Source organism: Manis pentadactyla, chromosome X, assembly GCF_030020395.1.
Source record: "Manis pentadactyla isolate mManPen7 chromosome X, mManPen7.hap1, whole genome shotgun sequence".
NCBI classification, from domain to species: Eukaryota; Metazoa; Chordata; class Mammalia; order Pholidota; family Manidae; genus Manis; species Manis pentadactyla.
The window spans coordinates 56,636,503-56,656,335 of record NC_080038.1 but is presented as its reverse complement, the minus strand read 5'-3'; the positions used below and the strand labels follow the sequence as shown (position 1 = coordinate 56,656,335).

Genomic DNA, 19,833 nt, shown 5'->3' with positions numbered 1-19,833 from the left:
AAAGGAAAACTAAGAGAATTTGTCTCCAGCATACCTACACTGAAATCATAGCTAAAGGAATTTCTGTTAAAAGAAAGGAAACTATACAAGAAAAGAATATGGAATATCAGGAGGGAAGAAAAAACAACAAAAAAGTAAAAACATGATTAAAATATAATTTTTCTAATGCTTAGTTTTCTAACTCATTTTTGATGGTAGAAATAATAATGTAGTATTATCTAATGTGGCTTTCAGTGTATCTAGAAGAAATATTTCAGATAATAATAGAAATGGTAGAGGGTAAAGAGGCATAAAGGGAGGTAACATTTCTGCCTTTCATGCACATTAATAAAATGATGACACAGTAGACTGATAAATTATGAAATATAATACCTAGAGCAACCACTAAAAACTGTAGAAAAAGATATACATAAAACACTATAGAGGGAGGAGCCAAGTTGGCAGCACGAGTAGAGCAGCAGAAATCTCCTCCCAAAACCATATATATTTTTGAAAATACAACAAATACAACTATCCCTAAAAGAGAGACCAGAAGATACAGTATAACAGCCAGGCTACATCCACACCTGTGCGAAACCAGCACCTCGTGAAGGGGGTAAGATACAAGTCCCAGCCTGGCGGGACCCAAGCACCCCTCACCCCAGCTCCTGGCGGGAGGAGAGGAGTTGGAGCAGGGAGGGAGAGGGAGCCCAGGACTGCTAAACACCCAGCCCTAGCCATCTGCACCAGAGCACAGACAGACAGTGCATGGTGTGCTGGATAGTAGGGAAATAGGACACTAAGACCTGTGAGCGGGTCCCTGCAGCCAGCAAACCTGGGACAAAGAAAAGCGAGTGCTTTTTGAAAGTCTTAAAGGGACAGGGATCCCTCCGCTGGACAGAGGCATCCCGGGACACTTAGTCCAGCAGCTGGGAATCACAGGGAACTCTGGGCACCCTAACGCCCTGGGTGGCAGCGCAGCTCAGAGGCCCCTCACGGCTATAAGCAGCCTCCCACCCATTTCCCCTCTGATGCTGCGCCGCCAGAGCAGCAGCCTGAGGCTGGCCACACCCAGAGCAGCAGGGCAGAGCTTCCTTCACAGTGGCCGAACAAGAATTAGAAACCCCATCTGCATGCAGCTTTCCAGCACAAGCCACTAGGGGTCGCCGTTCTCCCAGGAGAGGAAGGCCACAAACCAGCAAGAAGGGACATTCTCCCAGCAGACACATGCACCAGCTCCCCACAACTACCTCAATCACCACAAAAAGGCAGAAGAATTTGATACAGACCAGACTAACCCAAACATCCTCCCCTGAGAAGGAATCTGGGGAGATAGACCTAACCAATCTCCCTGAAAAAGAATTCAAAATAAAGATCATAACCATGCTGACAGATCTTCAGAGAAATATGCAAGAGCTAAGGGATGAAGTCCGGAGGGAGATTACAGAAATAAAACAATCTCTGGAAGGACTTAAGACCAGACTGGATGAGGTAGGTGTAAGAGGCCGTTAATGGAATAGAAATCAGAGAACAAGAATGCAGAGAAGCTGATGCAGAGAGAGATAAAAGGATCTCCAGGAATGAAAGAATATAAAGAGAACTGTGTGGCCAATCCAAATGAAACAATATTCGCATTATAGGGGTACCAGAAGAAGAAGAGAGAGAAAAAGGGATACAAAGTGTCTTTGAAGAAATAATTGCTGAAAACTTCCCCAAACTGGGGGAGGAAATAGTTGCTCAGACCAGGGAAGAACATAGAAATCCCAACAGAAGGGACCCAAAGAGGACAACACCAAGACACATAATAATTAAAATGGCAAAGATCAAGGACAAGGACAGAGTTTCAAAGGCAGGTAGAGAGAGGAAAAAGGTCACCTACAAAGGGAAACCCATGAGGCTATCATCAGACTTCTCAACAGAAACCTTACAGGCCAGAAGAGAATGGCATGATATATTTAATGCAATGAAACAGAAGGGCCTTGAACCAAGAATACTGTATACAGCGTGATTATCATTTAAATATGAAGGAGGAATTAAACAATTCCCAGAAAAGCAAAACTTGAGGGAATTTGCCTCCCACAAACCACCTCTACAGGGTATTTTAGAGGGGCTGCTCTAGATGGGAGCACCCCTAAGGCTAAACAGATGTCACCAGAGAAAATAAAATCATAGCAAAGAAAGCAGACCAACCAAATACTAACTAAAAGCAAAAGATAAAATCAACTACCCACAAAAGCAGTTAAAGGAAACATAAAAGAGCAAAGAATAAAACACCCAACATGTAAAGAATGGAGGAGGAGGAATAAGAAAGGAAAAAAATAAAGAATCACCAGACAATGTTTAAAATAGCTCAACAAGTGAGTTAAGTTAGACAGTAAGATAGTAAAGAAGCTAAACTTGAACCTTTGCTAACCACAATCTAAAGCCTGCAATGGCAATAGGTGCATATCTTTCAATAATTACCCTAAATGTAAATGGACTGAATGCACCAGTCAAAAGACACAGAGTAATAGAATGGATAACAAAGCAAGACCCATCTATATGCTGCAACCACCTTAAACCCAAAGACATGCACAGACGAAAAGTCAAGGAATGGAAAAAGATATTCCATGCCAACAACAGAGAGAAAAAAGCAGGTGTTGCAATACTAGTATCAGACAAAATAGACTTCAAAACAAAGAAAGTAACAAAAGATAAGAAAGAACATTGCATAATGATAAAGGGGTCAGTCCAACAAGAGGATATAACCATTATAAATATATATGCACCCAACACAGGAGCACCAGCATATATGAAACAAATACTAACAGAAGTAAAGGAGGAAATAGAATGCAATGCATTCATTTAAGGAGACTTCAACACACCACTTACTCCAAAGGATAGATCCACCAAACAAAATAAGTAAGGACACAGAGGCACTGAACAACACACTAAACAGATGAACCTCATAGACATCTACAAAACTCTACATCCTAGAGCAACAAGATACACATTCTTCTCAAGTGTACATGGAACATTCTACAGAACAGACCTCATACTAGGCCACAAAAAGAGCATCAGTAAATACAAAAAGATTGAAATTCTACCAACGAACTTTTCAGACCACAAAGGCATAAAACTAGAACTAAATTGTACAAAGCAAGCAAAAAGGCCCACAAACACATGGAGGCTTAAAAACATGCTCCTAAATAATCAATGGATCAACAACCAAATTAAAATAGAGATTAAGCAATATATGGAAACAAATAACAACACAAAGCCCCAACTTCTGTGGGAAGCAGCAAAAGCAGTCTTAAGAGGAAAGTATATAGCAATCCAGGCATATTTAAAGAAGGAACAACAATCCCAAATGAATAGTCTAATGTCACAATCATCGATATTGGAAAAAGCAGAACAAATGAGACCTAAAGTCAGCAGAATGAGGGACATAATAAACATCAGAGAAGAAATAAATAAAATTGAGAAGAATAAAACAATAGAAAAAATCAGTGAAGCCAAGAGCTTGTTCTTTGAGAAAATAAACAAAATACATAAGCCTCTAGCGAGACTTATTAAGAGAAAAAGGGAATCAACACACATCAACAGAATCAAAAACGAGAAAGGAAAAATTATGACGGACCCCAGAGAAATACAAAGAATTATTAGAGAATACTATGAAAACCTATATGCTAACAAGCTGGAAAACCTAGAAGAAATGGACAACTTCTTAGAAAAATACAAACTTCCAAGACTGACCAAGGAAGAAACACAAAATATAAACAAACCAATTACCAGCAAAGAAATTGAAGTGGTAATCAAAAACTACCGAGGAATAAAACCCCCAAGCCAGATGGATTTACCTCAGAATTTTATCAGACATACAGAGAAGACAGAATACCCATTCTCCTTAAACTTTTCCAAAAAATAGAAGAGGAGGGAATACTCCCAAACTCATTCTATGAAGCCAACATCACCCTAATACAGAAACCAGGCAAAGACCACACCAAAAAAGAAAATTTGCAGACGAATATCCCGAATGAACGTAGATGGAAAGATACTCAACAAAATATTAGCACACCGAATTCAAAAATACATCAAAAGGATCGAACAGCATGATCAAGTGGGATTCATCCCAGGGATGCAAGGATGGTACAACATTCGAAAATCCATTAATATCATCCACCACATAAACAAAAAGAAAGACAAAAATCACATGATCATCTCCATAGATGCTGAAAAATCATTCAACAAAATTCAACATCCATTCATGATAAAAACTCGCAGGCAAGTACCTCAACATAATGAAGGCCATATATGATAAGCCCACAGCCAACATCATACTGAACTGTGAGAAGGTGAAAGCTTTTCCTCTGAGATTGGGAACAAGACTGGGATGCCCACTCTCCCCACTGTTATTCAACATAGTACTGGAGGTCCTTGCCATGGCAATTAGACAAAACAAAGAAATTCAAGAAATCCAAATTGGTAAAGAAGAAGTTAAACTGTCACTATTTGCAGATGACATGATATTGTACATAAAAAACCCTAAATTCTCCACTCCAAAACTACTAGAAATGATATCAGAGTACAGCAAAGCTGCAGGATACAAAATTAACATACAGAAATCTGTGGCTTTCCTATACACTAACAATGAACTAATAGAAAGAGAAATCAGGAAAACAATTCCACTCACAATTGCATCAAAAAGTATAAAATACCTAGGAACAAACCTAACCAAGGAAGTGAAAGACCTATACCCTGAAAACTATAAGACACACTTAAGAGAAATTAAAGAGGACACTAGCAAATGGAAACTCATCCCATGCTCTTGGCTACAAACAATTAATATCCTCAAAATGGCCATCCTTTCCAAAGCAGTATACAGATTTGATGCAATCCCTATCAAATTACCAACAGCATTCTTCAACGTACTGGAACAAATAGTTCAAAAATTCATATGGAAACTCCAAAGACCCCAAATAGCCAAAGCAACCCTGAGAAGGAATAATAAAGTTGGCAGGATCTCGCTCCCCAACTTCAAACTCTACTACAAAGCCACAGTAATCAAGACAGTTTGGTACTGGCAGAGAAACAGAGCCACAGACCAGTGTCACAGAATAGAGACTCCAGACATTAACGCAAACATATGTGGTCAATTAATATACGATTAAGGAGCCGTGGACATAAAATGGGGAAATGACAGTCTCTTCAACAGATGGTGCTGACAAAACTGGACATGTACATGTAAGAGAATGAAACTGGATCACTGTCTAACCCCATACACAAAAGTAAATTAGAAATGTCTCAAAGACCTGAACATAAGTCAGGAAACCATCAAACTCTTAGAAAAAAATAAAGGCAACAATCTCTTGGACATAAACATGAGCGACTTCTTCATGAGCATATCTCCCCGGGCAAGGGAAACAAAAGCAAAAATGAACAAGTGGGACTATATCAAGGTGAAAACCTTCTGTACAGCAAAGGACACCATCAATAGAACAAAAAGGTACCCTACAGTATGGGAGAATATTTTTGTAAATGACAGATCCAATAGAGGCTTGACATCCAAAATATATAAAGAGCTCATGCACTTCAACAAACAAAAAGCAAATAATCCAATTAAAAAGTGGGCAGAGGAGGTGAATAGACAGTTCTCTAAAGAAGAAATTCAGATGGCCAACAGACACATGAAATGATGCTCCACATCGCTTGTCATCAGAGAAATGCAAATTAAAACCAAAGTGAGATATCACCTCACACCAGTAAGGATGGCCACCATCCAAAAGACAAACAAGAAATGTTGGCGAGGATGTGGAGAAAGAGGATCCCTCCTACACTGTTGGTGGGAATGTAAATTAGTTCAACCATTGTGGAAAGCAGTATGGAGGTTCCTCCAAAAACTCAAAATAGACATACCATTTGACCCAGGAATCCCACTCTTTGGAATTTACCCAAAGAATACAACTACTAAGATTCAAAAAGACATATGCACCCCTATGTTTATTGCAGCACTTTTTGCAGTAGCCAAGATATTGAAGCAACCTAAGTGTCCATCAGTAGATGAATGGCTAAAGAAGATGTGGTACATATACACAATGGAATATTATTCAGTCATAAGAAGAAAACAAATCCTACCATTTGCAACAACATGGATGGAGCTAGAGGGTATTATGCTCAGTGAAACAGACCAGGCAGAGAAAGACAAGTATCAAATGATTTCACTCATATGTGGAGTATAAGAAGAAAGAAAAACTGAAGGAACAAAACAGCAGCAGAATCACAGAACCCTAGAACAGACCAACAGTTACCAAAGGAAAGGGGACTAGGATGGATGGGTGGGAAGGGAGGGATAAGGGTGGGAAAAAAGAAAGGGGGCATTACGATTAGCATGTATAATGTAGGGGGTGGCATGGGGAGGACTGTGCAACACAGTGAAGACAAGTAGTAATTCTACAGCATATTTCTACAGTGATGGACAGTGACTGTAATGGGGTGTGGGGGGGACTTGGTGAAGGGGGGAGTCTAGTAACATTATGTTCTTCATGTAATTGTAGATTAATGATAACAAAAAAGCACTATAGATAAAATATTATTCTAAAATATGTTCAATTAACTGCAGAAAGGCTGCAGAAAGAAAGTGGAGAATCAAATGATAGAGTAAACAAAAATGAAATAGTATTCTTAAGACATGGTTTATCAAATTACACTAAATATAAATGGCCTAAATACTGCAATTTAAATACTGATTAGCTGTAAGAAGACTGAAAGACATGACCCATTCATATGCTGTCGACAAGAAGCTCACTTCACATGTAAAGATATAGGGATGTTGAAAGTACAGGAATGGAAGAAGATATACCATGGAAACATTAATTAATGGAAAGCAATAATGGTTATATTAATATCAGATAAATGGGCTTCAGAGCAAAGAAAATTACTAGGCAAAGTGGTACATTACATAAAGACACAAGTGTTAATCCACTAAGAGGACATAGTAATCCTAAATAGGTATATACCAAACAGAACTGAAAAATACATGAAGTGAATCTGATAGAACCAAAAGAAGATATAGACAAATCCACAATTATAGTTGGAGACTTTAAAATGTCTCTATCATTTGATAGAATTAAGTAGAAAATGAGCAAGGGTACAGAACCCAATGACACCATCAATGACAGGACCTGATTAACATTTATGGAACATTCCACCCACCAAAAGGATAATCATGCTTTTCAAGTGATCATGGAACATATATCTAGATAGATAGAACATATCCTTGGATACAGAATAACCATCAACGAATTTAAAATAATGGAAATGCAGAGTGTATTCTCCAACATTAATATAATCAAACTAGAAATCAAGAAATGAGAAAAAATGACAGGAAATATCTACAAGCATTTGGACAGTAAACAACATATTTCTAAAATAATGCATGTTTAAAAAATGAAGTCTCATGGGAAATAAAAATACATTGAACTGAGTGAAAATTAAAATACAGCGTATCAACATTTGTGGGATGCTACAAACACAGTGGTATGAGGGAAATTTAAAGCACTAATTGCTTGTATTAGAGGAAATACCTCAAATTAATAATGCAGTCTCCCACCTCAAGAAACTAGACAAAGAAGAGCAAAATAAACCATGGCAATTAGAAAACAAGAAATAATACAGATAAGGGCAGAAATCAATGAAATTAAAAACAGAAAAACAATAATGAAACTAAAAGCTGACTATTTGAAAAATATAAAAAAATTGTAAAACCTCTCACAACACTAACAGAGGGAAAAGAGAAAAGACACAAATTACTACATAAGGAATGAAACAGGATATCATTATAGACCCCCACAGATTTGGAAATGATAGCAAAAGGATACTGTGAACAACTCTCATGTAAATTGAACAAGTAACACAAAACAGACTGATTCTCAAAAAAAAAAATGCCACAGCTCACCCAGTATGAAACGGATAATTTTAATAAACCTGTAAATACTTGGAAAATTGTATTTGTAATTTAACAACTCCCTAAACCAGGCTCTCCACAAACATATGGTTTCACAGGAGAAGTCTACCAAATGGTTAAAAAAGAATTAACTCCAATTCTTAACAACCTCTCCTGAAAGTAGAAGTGGAAAAAACAGTTCCCAGTTTATTCTTTGAAGCCCCTAATACTCTGATACCAATTCCAGGCAAAGACAGTACAAGAAAACTACAATCTAATATCCATTGTGAATATATGTGTAGGAATCTTGATAAAAATATTAGCAAATAGAATTCAGCAATATATAAAAAGGAATTATACACCATTACCAATGGGAGTTTATTCCAGAGGTGCAAAACTGGTTTGCTATTCAAAAATCATATTAACAGACTAAAGAAGAAAAATTACACAATCATGTCAACAGATAAAACATTTGATAAAATTCAACACAACGTTATGATAAAATCTCAGGAAACCAGGAACAGGGGGGAACTTTCTCAACTTGATAAAGTGCATCTGCAAACACCCTCCAACTAACTAACATTACACTTAATTGTGAAATAATGAATGATTTCCTCCTGTGTTCCGGAGCAAGGCAGGGATGTCCACTTGCAGCACTGCTAGTCAATATAGCAGTAGAAGTTCTAGGCAGGACAATTAGGCAATGAAGTAAATAAAAGGCATACAGATAGAAAGGAAGAAATAAAACTGTCCTTGTTTTTAGATAACATGATTGTCTTTGTAGGAAATTCCAATAAATCAAAAACCAAAAACCAAAAAACTGCTATATGTAATAAGTGAGTCAGCAAAGTTGTAGGATAGGTCAATGTGGAAAACAGCAACAAGCATGTGGAAACTACAACTAAAAATACAAAACCACTTATAATCACTCAAAAACATAAAATACCTCCTAAGTGTAACAAAATCTAACAAAATATGTACAGGACTTTTATGCTGAAAACTACAAAATGCTAATAAAATAAACCAAAGGAGATCTAAATAAATAGAGACATACTGTATTCATGGTTTGGAAGACTCAGTGTAATAAAGATATCAGTCCTCCCACATTGATATACAAGTTTAATGAAATTTCCATTAAAATCCCAGAAAGATTTTTGGTAGATATAGACAAGATTATTCTAAAATTTATATGGCAAAGTGAAAGAGCTAGAAGAGTGGAAAGAATTTTGAAATATAAAAATAAAATGGGACAAATCATACATTCTGATTTCAAAACTTATTATATAGCTACAGTAATCAAGACTGTATGGTATTGGCAAAGGGACAGACACAGATAAGTGGGACCAAATTGATAACCCAGAAATTGACCTACATAAGTATAGCCAACTGGTTTTTGACTGAGTTGAAAAAGTAATCTTACAACAAATGATGCTCGGGTATTTGGATATCCATAAGAGGGAGGGAGGGAGGGAGGGAGGGAGGGAGGAAGGAAGGAAGGAAGGAAGGAGGGAAGAGAATCTCAGAGAACTTCACACTTTATGCAAAAATTAACTCAGAATGGATTATGGATGTAAATGTAATTATAAAACTTTTAGAAGATAACAAAGGAGAAAATCTGTGGAAGCTAGAGCTTGAAGAGTTTTAGATATAACACCAAAGTATTATCCATAAAAGAAAAATTGATAAATTGTGCTTCATCAAAAAAATCGTAATGTTTTGCTAAAGATCTGGTTAAGAGGATGAAAAGACTGGGAGAAAATATTTGCACATCACATATCAGACAAAGGACTCATATCTTGCATATATAAAGAGCTCTTAAAATTCAACTGTGGGAATACAATCCAATTAGAAATTGGACCAAAGGCATCCACAGATATTTTGTGGAAAAGGTTATACAGAGGGTAAATAAGTACATGAAAAGATGTTCAATATCAGTAGTATTTGGGAAATGCAAATTAAGATGACTTTGAGGTATTATCATGTACTTATTAAAAAAATTCAAGTGAAACGGCTGGCCAGGGGGAGGAACTGGATCACTCATACATTGTTTGTGGGAATGTGAAATGATATAGCCACTCTGGAAAGTAGATTGGCAGTTTCTTGAAAAACTAAATATACAATTACAATACAACCCAGCAATCTCATTACTGGTCATTTATCCTAGAGAAATGAAAACTTATGGTAACATTAAAATGTGTACATGGATATCCATAGCAGCTTTTTTCATAATTGCCAAAAACTGTAATCAGCCCAGATGTCCATCAGTAGACAACGTTTAGGACTGTCAGTGCGTGGTGGTAATAAAAAGCAGGCCAACTTTAGTTGGTTCTATTATTATTTTTTAATTATCTACAATGCATGCCATTATTGTCTGCACCCAGGTTGGACTGCTCCTACTGCTCTGTCCTGGATCCACCACTGCTGAGAGGTAACAGTAGTATTATCAAAGCCTGAAGTGGCACTGTTGGTGCTCCATTAAAGCATGGGTCTCCTCCCAGAAACTGACTTTAAAAATAGCAGCTAATGCAGACTTTCTGAAATCTGTCTTCAGAACTGTTTCCCTTCCCTATCCAGGAGACTTATTCCTTCTGACCATTAGACAGGATCTCCAACTCTTGCTTTTTCTTGTCTCGGTGGACAATTGAAAATACTCCAGAATACCGTGGATTGGGGCAGACATTGTGGCTATACTGGGCCTCATTCCCAAAGGATATTTCTCTGATGACAGCCCTCCTCTCCAGGGAGAGGAAATACTACTGGTGCTTTGAGGAAGGCTTTATGCCTCTCCAATTCCAGGCAACACTGACTGTGACCCTACCAGGTGAAAAGGCTTTGGTTTAGTTTGATTTAACCTGGGATTAAAGTGTCTCCTGCCTGACAACATGGGGATCTGTAAGCAAAACTAGACATGGAGGCTGGGGAAGGATTAGATAAAAGACATTCACAATATCTATGAAGTGTCAGTGGGAGAGAACTATCATCCTTAATTTTATTTAGTTGTAGTTGCTGATGTCTTAATGGAATTGGTTACACATTAGGAAGGCTAGCCCATCCCTATAAAATGCCATTATTTATATTGACATTGAGAGGTGGCTTATGCTACTGATTATCATTATCATCTTAGTAATTGGTAATATACCTTGCTGCTCATACTAGTACCTATACACACATTCACACAAACACAAACCCTACTCACTGCAGGCTCTTTATGACAAAGGTCAAACTACTGTGATAAAGGAGATAATCATAAAAGATAAATTGCGATTAAAGATGGCAGCGTGAGAGGAGAGACAGAGGCTTCCTCCTAAAACTGGATGCAATTAGAAAATTAAATTGGTGCAACTAATCCTGAGAGAGCAACAGGAAAGAGGACGTGTCAGGCTGCACACACCTGGAGAAAAGAGCAGACCTCAGCGAACGGGGTAACTTACCGGAGCTGTGGCTCCTCAGGACCCGAGCCCCTCCCCCACCCCAGCTCACCAGCAGGAGGAAGACAAACGGAGCAGGGAGGGAGTGGAAGACTTGGGACTGCCGAATACCTAGCTCCAGAGATATGTGCTGGGAGCACAAACCTACATTTCATGGTGCTTTCATGAGACTCGCATGACTACCGGGTTGGAAAGTTAATACAGGCAGAGTTCTTGGGGAGACTGGGATTCCGGCTGCTTGTGGAAAGAAGGGATCCATATCTGGCTGTTCTGGGATAAAAACTTATACCTGTGTGAACGGCCCACTGGCTCAGGCAGTGGAGACAAGCACAGGAGCCAGGAGGCGGGGAACAGCTCTTTCCTACCCCCAGTAACGCTCCCCTGCAACCCCTGACATTGCTTCAGGGGCTCAGCAGCTCCAGAATAGAGCTTCTGGACACTAGAGGGCGCCATATACAAACATGAAACGCCAAAGGAACCTTGTCCAGAGTAAAATTGTTCATACAACTCCGGAGAAAGATTTAAATGATATGGACCTCGTTACTCTTCCTGAAAGGGAATTCAAAATAAAAATAATCAACATCCTAATGGAGGTACAGAAAGATATCCAAGGACTCAGGAATGAATTCAGGTCAGAGATCCAATCGTAAAAGAACATGATGGAGGGTATTAAAAGCAGATTGAATATGGTGGAGGAGACAATAAATGAAATAGAAACTAGAGAAGAGGAATACAAAGAACCTGAGGCACAGAGAGAAAAAAGGATCTCTAAAAATGAAAGAATATTGAAGGAACTGTGTGACCAATCCAAGCGAAACAATATTTGCATTATAGGGATACCAGAAGAAGAAGAGAGAGAAAAAGGGATAAAAAGTGCCTTTGAGGAGGTAGTTGCTGAAAACTTCCCCAATCTGGGGAAGGAGATAGTCTCTCAGGCCATGGAGATCCACAGATCCCCTTACACAAGGGACCCAAGGAAGACAACAGCAAGACACATTGTAATTAAAATGGGAAAGATCAAGGATAAGGACAGACTGTTAAAAGCAGCCAGAGGCAGAAATAAGATCACATACAAAGGAAAGCCCACCAGACTAACAACAGACTTCTCAGCAGAAACCATACAGGCCAGAAGGGAGTGGCATGATGTATTTAATGCCATGAAGCAGAAGGGCCTGGAACCAAGATTACTTTATCCAATGAGATTGTTATTTAAATTTGAAGGGGGTATTAAACAATTTCCAGATAAGCAAAAGCTGAGAGAGTTTACTCCCCCAAACCTGTAGTCTATTTTGGAGGGACTACTGTAGATGGAAGTGTTCCTAGGGTTGGATAGCTGTCACCAGAGGTAGTAAAATCATGGTAGGGAGGGTGGAGCAGCTGATGGCGAGGCAAATGCAAAATTAAATTGACTATCCCCAAAGCCAACCAAGGCATAGAGAAAAAGTATAGAATCTGATACCCAATATATAAAGAATGAAGGAGGAAGAAAAAGGAGGAGAAATAGGAAAGAACCTTTAGATTGTGTCTGTAACAGCATACTAAGTGAGTTAAGTTAGACTCTTAGATAGTAAGGAAAGTAACCTGGAACCTTTGGTAACCACGAATCTAAAGCCTGAAATGGCAATAAGTACATACCTATCGATAATCACCCTAAATGTAAATGGACTGAATGCACCAATCAAAAGACATAGAGTCCCTGAATGGATAAAAAAACAAGACTTATCTATATGCTGCTTACAAGAGACTCACCTCAAACCCAAAGACATGCACAGACTAAAAGTCAAGGGATGGAAAAAGATATTTCATGCAAACAATAGGGAGAAAAAAGCAGGTGTTGCAGTACTAGTATCAGACAAAATAGACTTCAAAACAAAGAAAGTAAGAAGAGATAAAGAAGGACATTACATAATGATAAAGGGCTCAGTCCAACAAGAGGATATAACCATTATAAATATATATAAACCCAAAATAGGAGCACCAGCATATGTGAAACAAATACTAACAGAACTAAAGGAGGAAATAGACTGCAATGCATTCATTTTAGGAGACTTCAACACACCACTCACTCCAAAGGACAGATCCACCAGACAGAAAAGAAGTAAGGACACAGAGGCACTGAACAACACACTAGAACAGATGGAACTAATAGACATCTATAGAACTCTACACCCAAAAGCAACAGGATACACATTCTTCTCAAGTGCACATGGAACGTTCTCCAGAATAGACCACATACTAGGCCACAAAAAGAGCCTCAGTAAATTCAAAAAGACTGAAATCCTACCAACCAACTTTTCAGACCACAAAGGTATAAAACTAGAAATAAATTGTACCAAGAAAGCAAAAAGGCTCACAAACACATGGAGGCTTAACAACATGCTTCTAAATAGTCAATGGATCAAAACCAAATTAAAATGGAGATCCAGCAATATATGGAAATAAATGACAACAACAACACAAAGCCCCAACTTCTGTGGGATGCAGCGAAAGCAGTCTTAAGAGGAAAGTATATAGCAATCCAGGCATATTTAAAGAAAGAAGAACAAACCCAAATGAATAGTCTTAACATAACAGTTATCAAAATTGGAAAAAGAAGAAAAAATGAGGCCTAAAGTCAGCAGAACGAGGGACATAATAAAGATCAGATAATAAATAAACAAAATTGAGAAGAATAAAACAATAGAAAAAATCAATGAAACCTAGAGCTGGTTCTTTGAGAAAATAAATAAAATTAATAAGCCTCTAGCCAGACTTATTAAGAGAAAAAGAGAATCAACACACATAAAAAGAATCAGAAATGAGAAAGGAAACATCATGACGGACCCAACAGAAATACAAAGAATTATTAGAAACTACTATGAAAACCTATATGATAAGAAGCTAGAAAACCTAGAAGAAATGGACAACTTCCTAGAAAAATAAGACCTTCCAAGACTGACCAAGGAATAAACACAAAACCTAAACAAACCAATTACCAGCAAAGAAATTGAAGAGGTAATAAAAAAAACTACCCAAGAACAAAACCCCTGGGCCAGATGGATTTACCTCAGAATTTTATTAGACATACAGAGAAGATATAATACCCATTCTCCTTAAAGTTTTCCAAAAAATAGAAGAGGAGGGAATACTCCCAAACTCATTCTATGAAGCCAACATCACCCTAATACCAAAACCAGGCAAAGACCCCACGAAAAAAGAAAATTACAGACCAATATCCCTGATGAACATAGATGCAAAAATACTCAATAAAATATTAGCAAACCGAATTCAAAAATATATCTAAAGGATCATACACCACGACCAAGTGGGATTCATCCCAGAGATACAAGGATGGTACAACATTCGAAAATCCATCAACATCATCCACCACATCAACAAAAAGAAAGACAAAAACCACATGATCATCTCCATAGATGCTGAAAAAGCATTTGACAAAATTCAACATCCATTCATGATAAAAACTCTCAACAAAATGGGTATAGAGGGCAAGTACCTCAACATAATAAAGGCCATATATGATAAACCCACAGATAATATCATACTGAACACTGAGAGGCTGAAAGCTTTTCCTCTGAGATCGGGAACAAGACTGGGATGCAGACTTTCCCCACTGTTATTCAACATGGTACTGGAGGTCCTAGCCACGGCAATCAAACAAAACAAAGAAATACAAGGAATTCAGATTGGTAAAGAAGAAGTCAAACTGTCACTATTTGCAGATGACATGATATTGTACATAAAGATCCCTAAGGACTCCACTCCAAAACTACTAGAACTGATATCGGAAAACAGCAAAATTGCAGGATACAAAATTACACAGAAATCTGTGGCTTTCCTATACACTAACAATGAGCCAATAGAAAGAGAAATCAGGAAAACAATTCCATTCACAATTGCATCAAAAAGAATAAAATATCTAGGAATAAACCTAACCAAAGAAATGAAAGACCAATACCCTGAAAACTATAAGACACTCTTAATAGAAGTTAAAGAGGACACTAACAAATGGAAACTCATCCCATGCTCTTGGCTAGGAAGAATTAATATCATCAAATTGGCCAACCTGCCCAAAGCAATATACAGATTTGATGCAATCCCTATCAAATTACCAACAACATTCTTCAACGAACTGGAACAAATAGTTCAAAAATTCATATGGAAACACCAAAGACCCCGAATAGCCAAAGCAATCTTGAGAAAGAAGAATAAAGTGGCAGGGATCTCTCTCCCCAATTTCAAGCTCTACTACAAAGCCATAGTAATCAAGACAATTTGGTACTGGCACAAGAACAGAGCCACAGACCAGTGGAACAGATTAGAGACTCCAGACATTAACCCAAATATATATGGTCAATTAATATTCGATAAAGGAGCCATGGACATACAATGGGGAAATGACAGTCTCTTCAACAGATGGTGCTGGCAGAACTGGACAGCTACATGTAAGAGAATGAAACTGGATCACTGTCTAACCCCATACACAAATGTAAATTCAAAATGGATCAAAGACCTGAATGTAAGTCATGAAACCATAAAACTCTTTGAAAAAAACTAGGCAAAAATCTCTTGGATGTGTTCTTTAGCAAATTCTTCATGAATATATCTCCCTGGGCAAGGAAAACAAAAGCAGAAATGAACAAGTGGGACTATATCAAGCTGAAAAGCTTCTGTACAGCAAAGGACACCATCAATAGAACAAAAGGGTACCCTACAGTATGGGAGAATATTTTTATAAATGACAGATCCAATAGAGGCTTGACATCCAAAATATATAAAGAGCTCACGCACTTCAGCAAACAAAAAGCAAATAATCCAATTAAAAAGTGGGCAGAGGAGCTGAACAGACAATTCTCCAAAGAAGAAATTCAGATGGCCAACAGACACATGAAAAGATGCTCCTCATCACTAGTTATCAGAGAAATGCAAATTAAAACCACAGTGAGATATCACCTCACACCAGTAAGGATGGCACCATCCAAAAGACAAACAACAACAAATGTTGGTGAGGTTGTGGAGAAAGGGGAACCCTCCTACACTGCTGGTGGGAATGTAAAGTAGTTCAACCATTGTGGAAAGCAATATGGAGGTTCCTCAAAATGCTCAAAATAGACTTACCATTTGACCCAGGAATTCCACTTCTAGGAATTTACCCTAAGGGTGCAGCACTCCAGTTTGAAAAAGACAGATGCACCCCTATGTTTATCGCAGCACTATTTACAATAGCCAAGAAATGGAAGCAACCTAAATGTCCATCAGTAGATGAATGACTAAAGAAGATGTGGTATATATACACAATGGAATATTATTCAGCCATGAGAAGAAAACAAGTCCTACCATTTACAACATGGATGTAACTAGAGGGTATTATGCTCAGTGAAATAAGCCAAGTGGAGAAAGACAAGTACCAAATGATTTCACTCATATGTGGAGTATAAGAACAAAAGAAAAACTGAAGGAACAAAACAGCAGCAGAATCACAGGGCCCAAGAATGTACTAACAGGTACCAGAGGGAAAGGGACTGGGGAGAATGGGAGGGTAGGGAGGGATAAGGGCAGGGAAGAAGAAAGGGGTTATTATGATTAGCATGTATAGTGTGGGGGGTGGGGGAAAGGGGAGGGCTTTGCAACTCAGAGAAGACAAGTAGTGATTCTACAACGTCTTACTATGCTGATGGACAGTGACTGTAATGGGGTTTGTGGGGGGGACTTGGGGTAGGGGAGAGCCTTGTGAACATACATACATACATAAACAAAGATAAATTGGGCAGACTGGGGAGGGAAGAGTACTATCATTTGTTGACTGCCTACCATGTACCACATACTGTGTTTGGGGACTTTACATGTCTTACCTCATTTAACCCTCTACGTAATCTGTAAAGTAAGTGCTATTATTATTCCTGTGATACTGATGAAGCCAAGGTTGAAAGAAGTAAAATAAGATAATCAGACTCTGTAATTCTCCTACTGCTTAAAATTCTACAATTATTCCCCCTTCCCCTAAGGATAAAAGTCCTAATTCTTCATCCCAATCTCCTGGCTGTGTTCTGGCAAGCTCCTAAATTTCATCTTAGGCCCTCTCCCTCTTGCAGTAGGTGCTGCAGCCACACAGATCTTTGTTCAGTTCCTCTAATGTATGATATTCTTTTCTGCTCCCTGGTACATTCATGGCTCATGTTATTCTCTCTGCCAGGACTGCTCTCCTTTGCAGCTACCTGTACTCACCAGCTACCTGTACTCACCAGCTACCTGTACTCACCAGCTACCTCTTTTACTCATTCTCCAGGTCTTAGCTTAGATGTCACATCCTCAGTTTCTCAGGGAAGCTTCCTCTGACTGTCCCCTTGACTTTACAATGCTCCTAAGATTATATTAAATCTCTTTATTGTGTCCTTCCAGTACATTCTGCATCTCATCCCTACTGCTTATGACATATTTTACATGTAGCAGTGTATTGTGTTCATGGTCTATTTTCCTCTTTAGATGAAGCTTCCTGTACAAAGACTGCCCTGTTCTCTGCTATTCCCTAGCATCTTGTACAGCGCCTGGCACATGATAGATGTTCCTTAAATATTTGTTGAATGAATGTCTATTTAAACCCTCTATAATTTATACATAATTGGTGCTAAAAAATATAATTAAACTGTAAATATAGTTATTAATATTGTCCAAGAGCAAATAGTCAGGACAGAACCTGGATTTATAATCAGGTCTGAATCTAAATTAGCCCATATTCCTTTCACAATACAGTTCTGCTGTGTCAGAGAAAAAAGCCAGTTACTGAGGCAGAAGAAAGGAGACTCCAAATCTGAGTAATGGGTTATGGCTAGGCAAGACCTGAGAAGCAGAGAATAGAGAGTCAGTGGAATGACAACAATGTGCCCTAGAGGAACCTTCTTCCAAAAATTTTGTGACTCTTTTACTTACGCAGGCTTCAAATGGTCTTAAAGATCCTTGAAAGTATACCCCTGCCAGTTCCATTTCTTGTTTAGTCACATGCATGTACACTTTGAAATTGCAGTCTTAGTGAATATACTTTTTCATTTAGTGTCACATCTTCAACATTTTCCATGTCACAAGTCTTCACGATTTCTTTAAGTGGCTGCTAAATATTCCAATTTTGCCCATAGCCCAGAAAGCACATTCCTATATAATAACTTTTTGCTTCCTTGAATTATTTCCTTAGAGTAAATTCCAAGATACGGGATTACTGATCAAAAGGTATGCAATTGGAATTTAACAACCAGGAAGAGAAATGAGCTACAGTTCTTCCCTTCCCCTTCCCCTTCCTCTTCTGGAATGGATGAGTGGACCCTATAGAGCTGTGCTGTCTAGTATGAGAGCCATTAACCACATGGGGCTGTTTAAATGTAAAGTTTTATTAATTAAAATAAAACTTAAAATCAGTTCCTCAATAGCACTAGCCACATTTCAAGTGCTAAGTGACTACATGAGCCTTGTAGCTACTGTATTGCAAAGCATAGATACAAAACATTCCATCATTATAGAAAATTTATTGTACAGTGCTGCTCTAGTGTTTCTCAAGAGGTCATAATTGGCATCTTGGGTAGGAGTTATTTTGTAGTGTGGGACTTTTCCTGTGCATTGAGAGAGGCTGTTTAGCATCTCTGGCCCATGTCCACTAAATGCCAGTAGTACTCTCTCTTCAGCTGATCTAACAGCTAAAACCTGCCTCATGTTTGTAAGTGCCCCATAAGAGAACGAAACTCCCCATTATATAAACACTGCACTTCCATTTTAGAAGAAAGGATCTCCTAACTTTTTGGGGATGGCTTCAGGTTGGCTCTGCCTATAGAGAGGGAAGCTTAGAAAGATGGCTTAGAAAGAAAGCTCGGGCTCAGGGTCTAACTACTCCATTCCCATTTTATGCCCTTCTCCTGCTGGTCTGTTTTCTGTGTTTTGGTAATCGCAGGAACAAGACCCTGCAGATGGAGAAGATCAAGGCCCGTTTGAAGGTTGAGTTTGAGGCCCTTGAATCAGAGGAGAGGCACCTGAAAGAATACAAGCAGGAGATGGACCTCCTACTACAGGAGAAGATGGCCCATGTAGAGGAACTCCGACTGATCCATGCTGACATCAATGTGGTATGTGGCTGGCTACCTGAAGCCTACCTCCAGACCCTTTGAAGAATAGGTTGAAGTAAGTGCTGTTGGCATCTCCTTGAGATGTAGATGTGGCCAACTTGCAGGAATAGGCATCAGGCTGTGGTAGAGTGGAAGAATCCAGGAGTTCTGATATCCAGCCCTGGCTCTGTTACTAATTATGTATGACTGGATAATTCCCTTCTCTCTGGGCCTCATTTTTCCTCCCTGTACAATGAGAGACTCTAATGTGTCTTTTATCTCTGATGTGCTCTCATTCTGAGAATCTAGAAGTTGAGAGCTAGCCTTGGGAAAAAATAGAGCAGGCAGGTGCCCCTGGGGTCTAGCTTAAGGTGCTCCAAAGCTTCCAAGTAGGCCAAACAAATCATCTCTGCCAGCCTACCAA

At 38.6% G+C, this 19,833-nt stretch overlaps 1 protein-coding gene across 2 annotated transcripts in view; it reads left to right on the top strand.

The window, feature by feature from the left end:
• Positions 1–19,833, top strand: part of ZC4H2 (zinc finger C4H2-type containing) — a 40,757-nt gene that overhangs the window by 16,097 nt on the left and 4,827 nt on the right. For both annotated transcript variants that reach the window (XM_036892748.2, XM_036892749.2), the window contains exon 2: positions 19,259–19,430. In XM_036892748.2, coding sequence (XP_036748643.1) covers positions 19,259–19,430 — 172 coding nt within the window. The remainder of the gene's footprint in view (positions 1–19,258; positions 19,431–19,833) is intronic.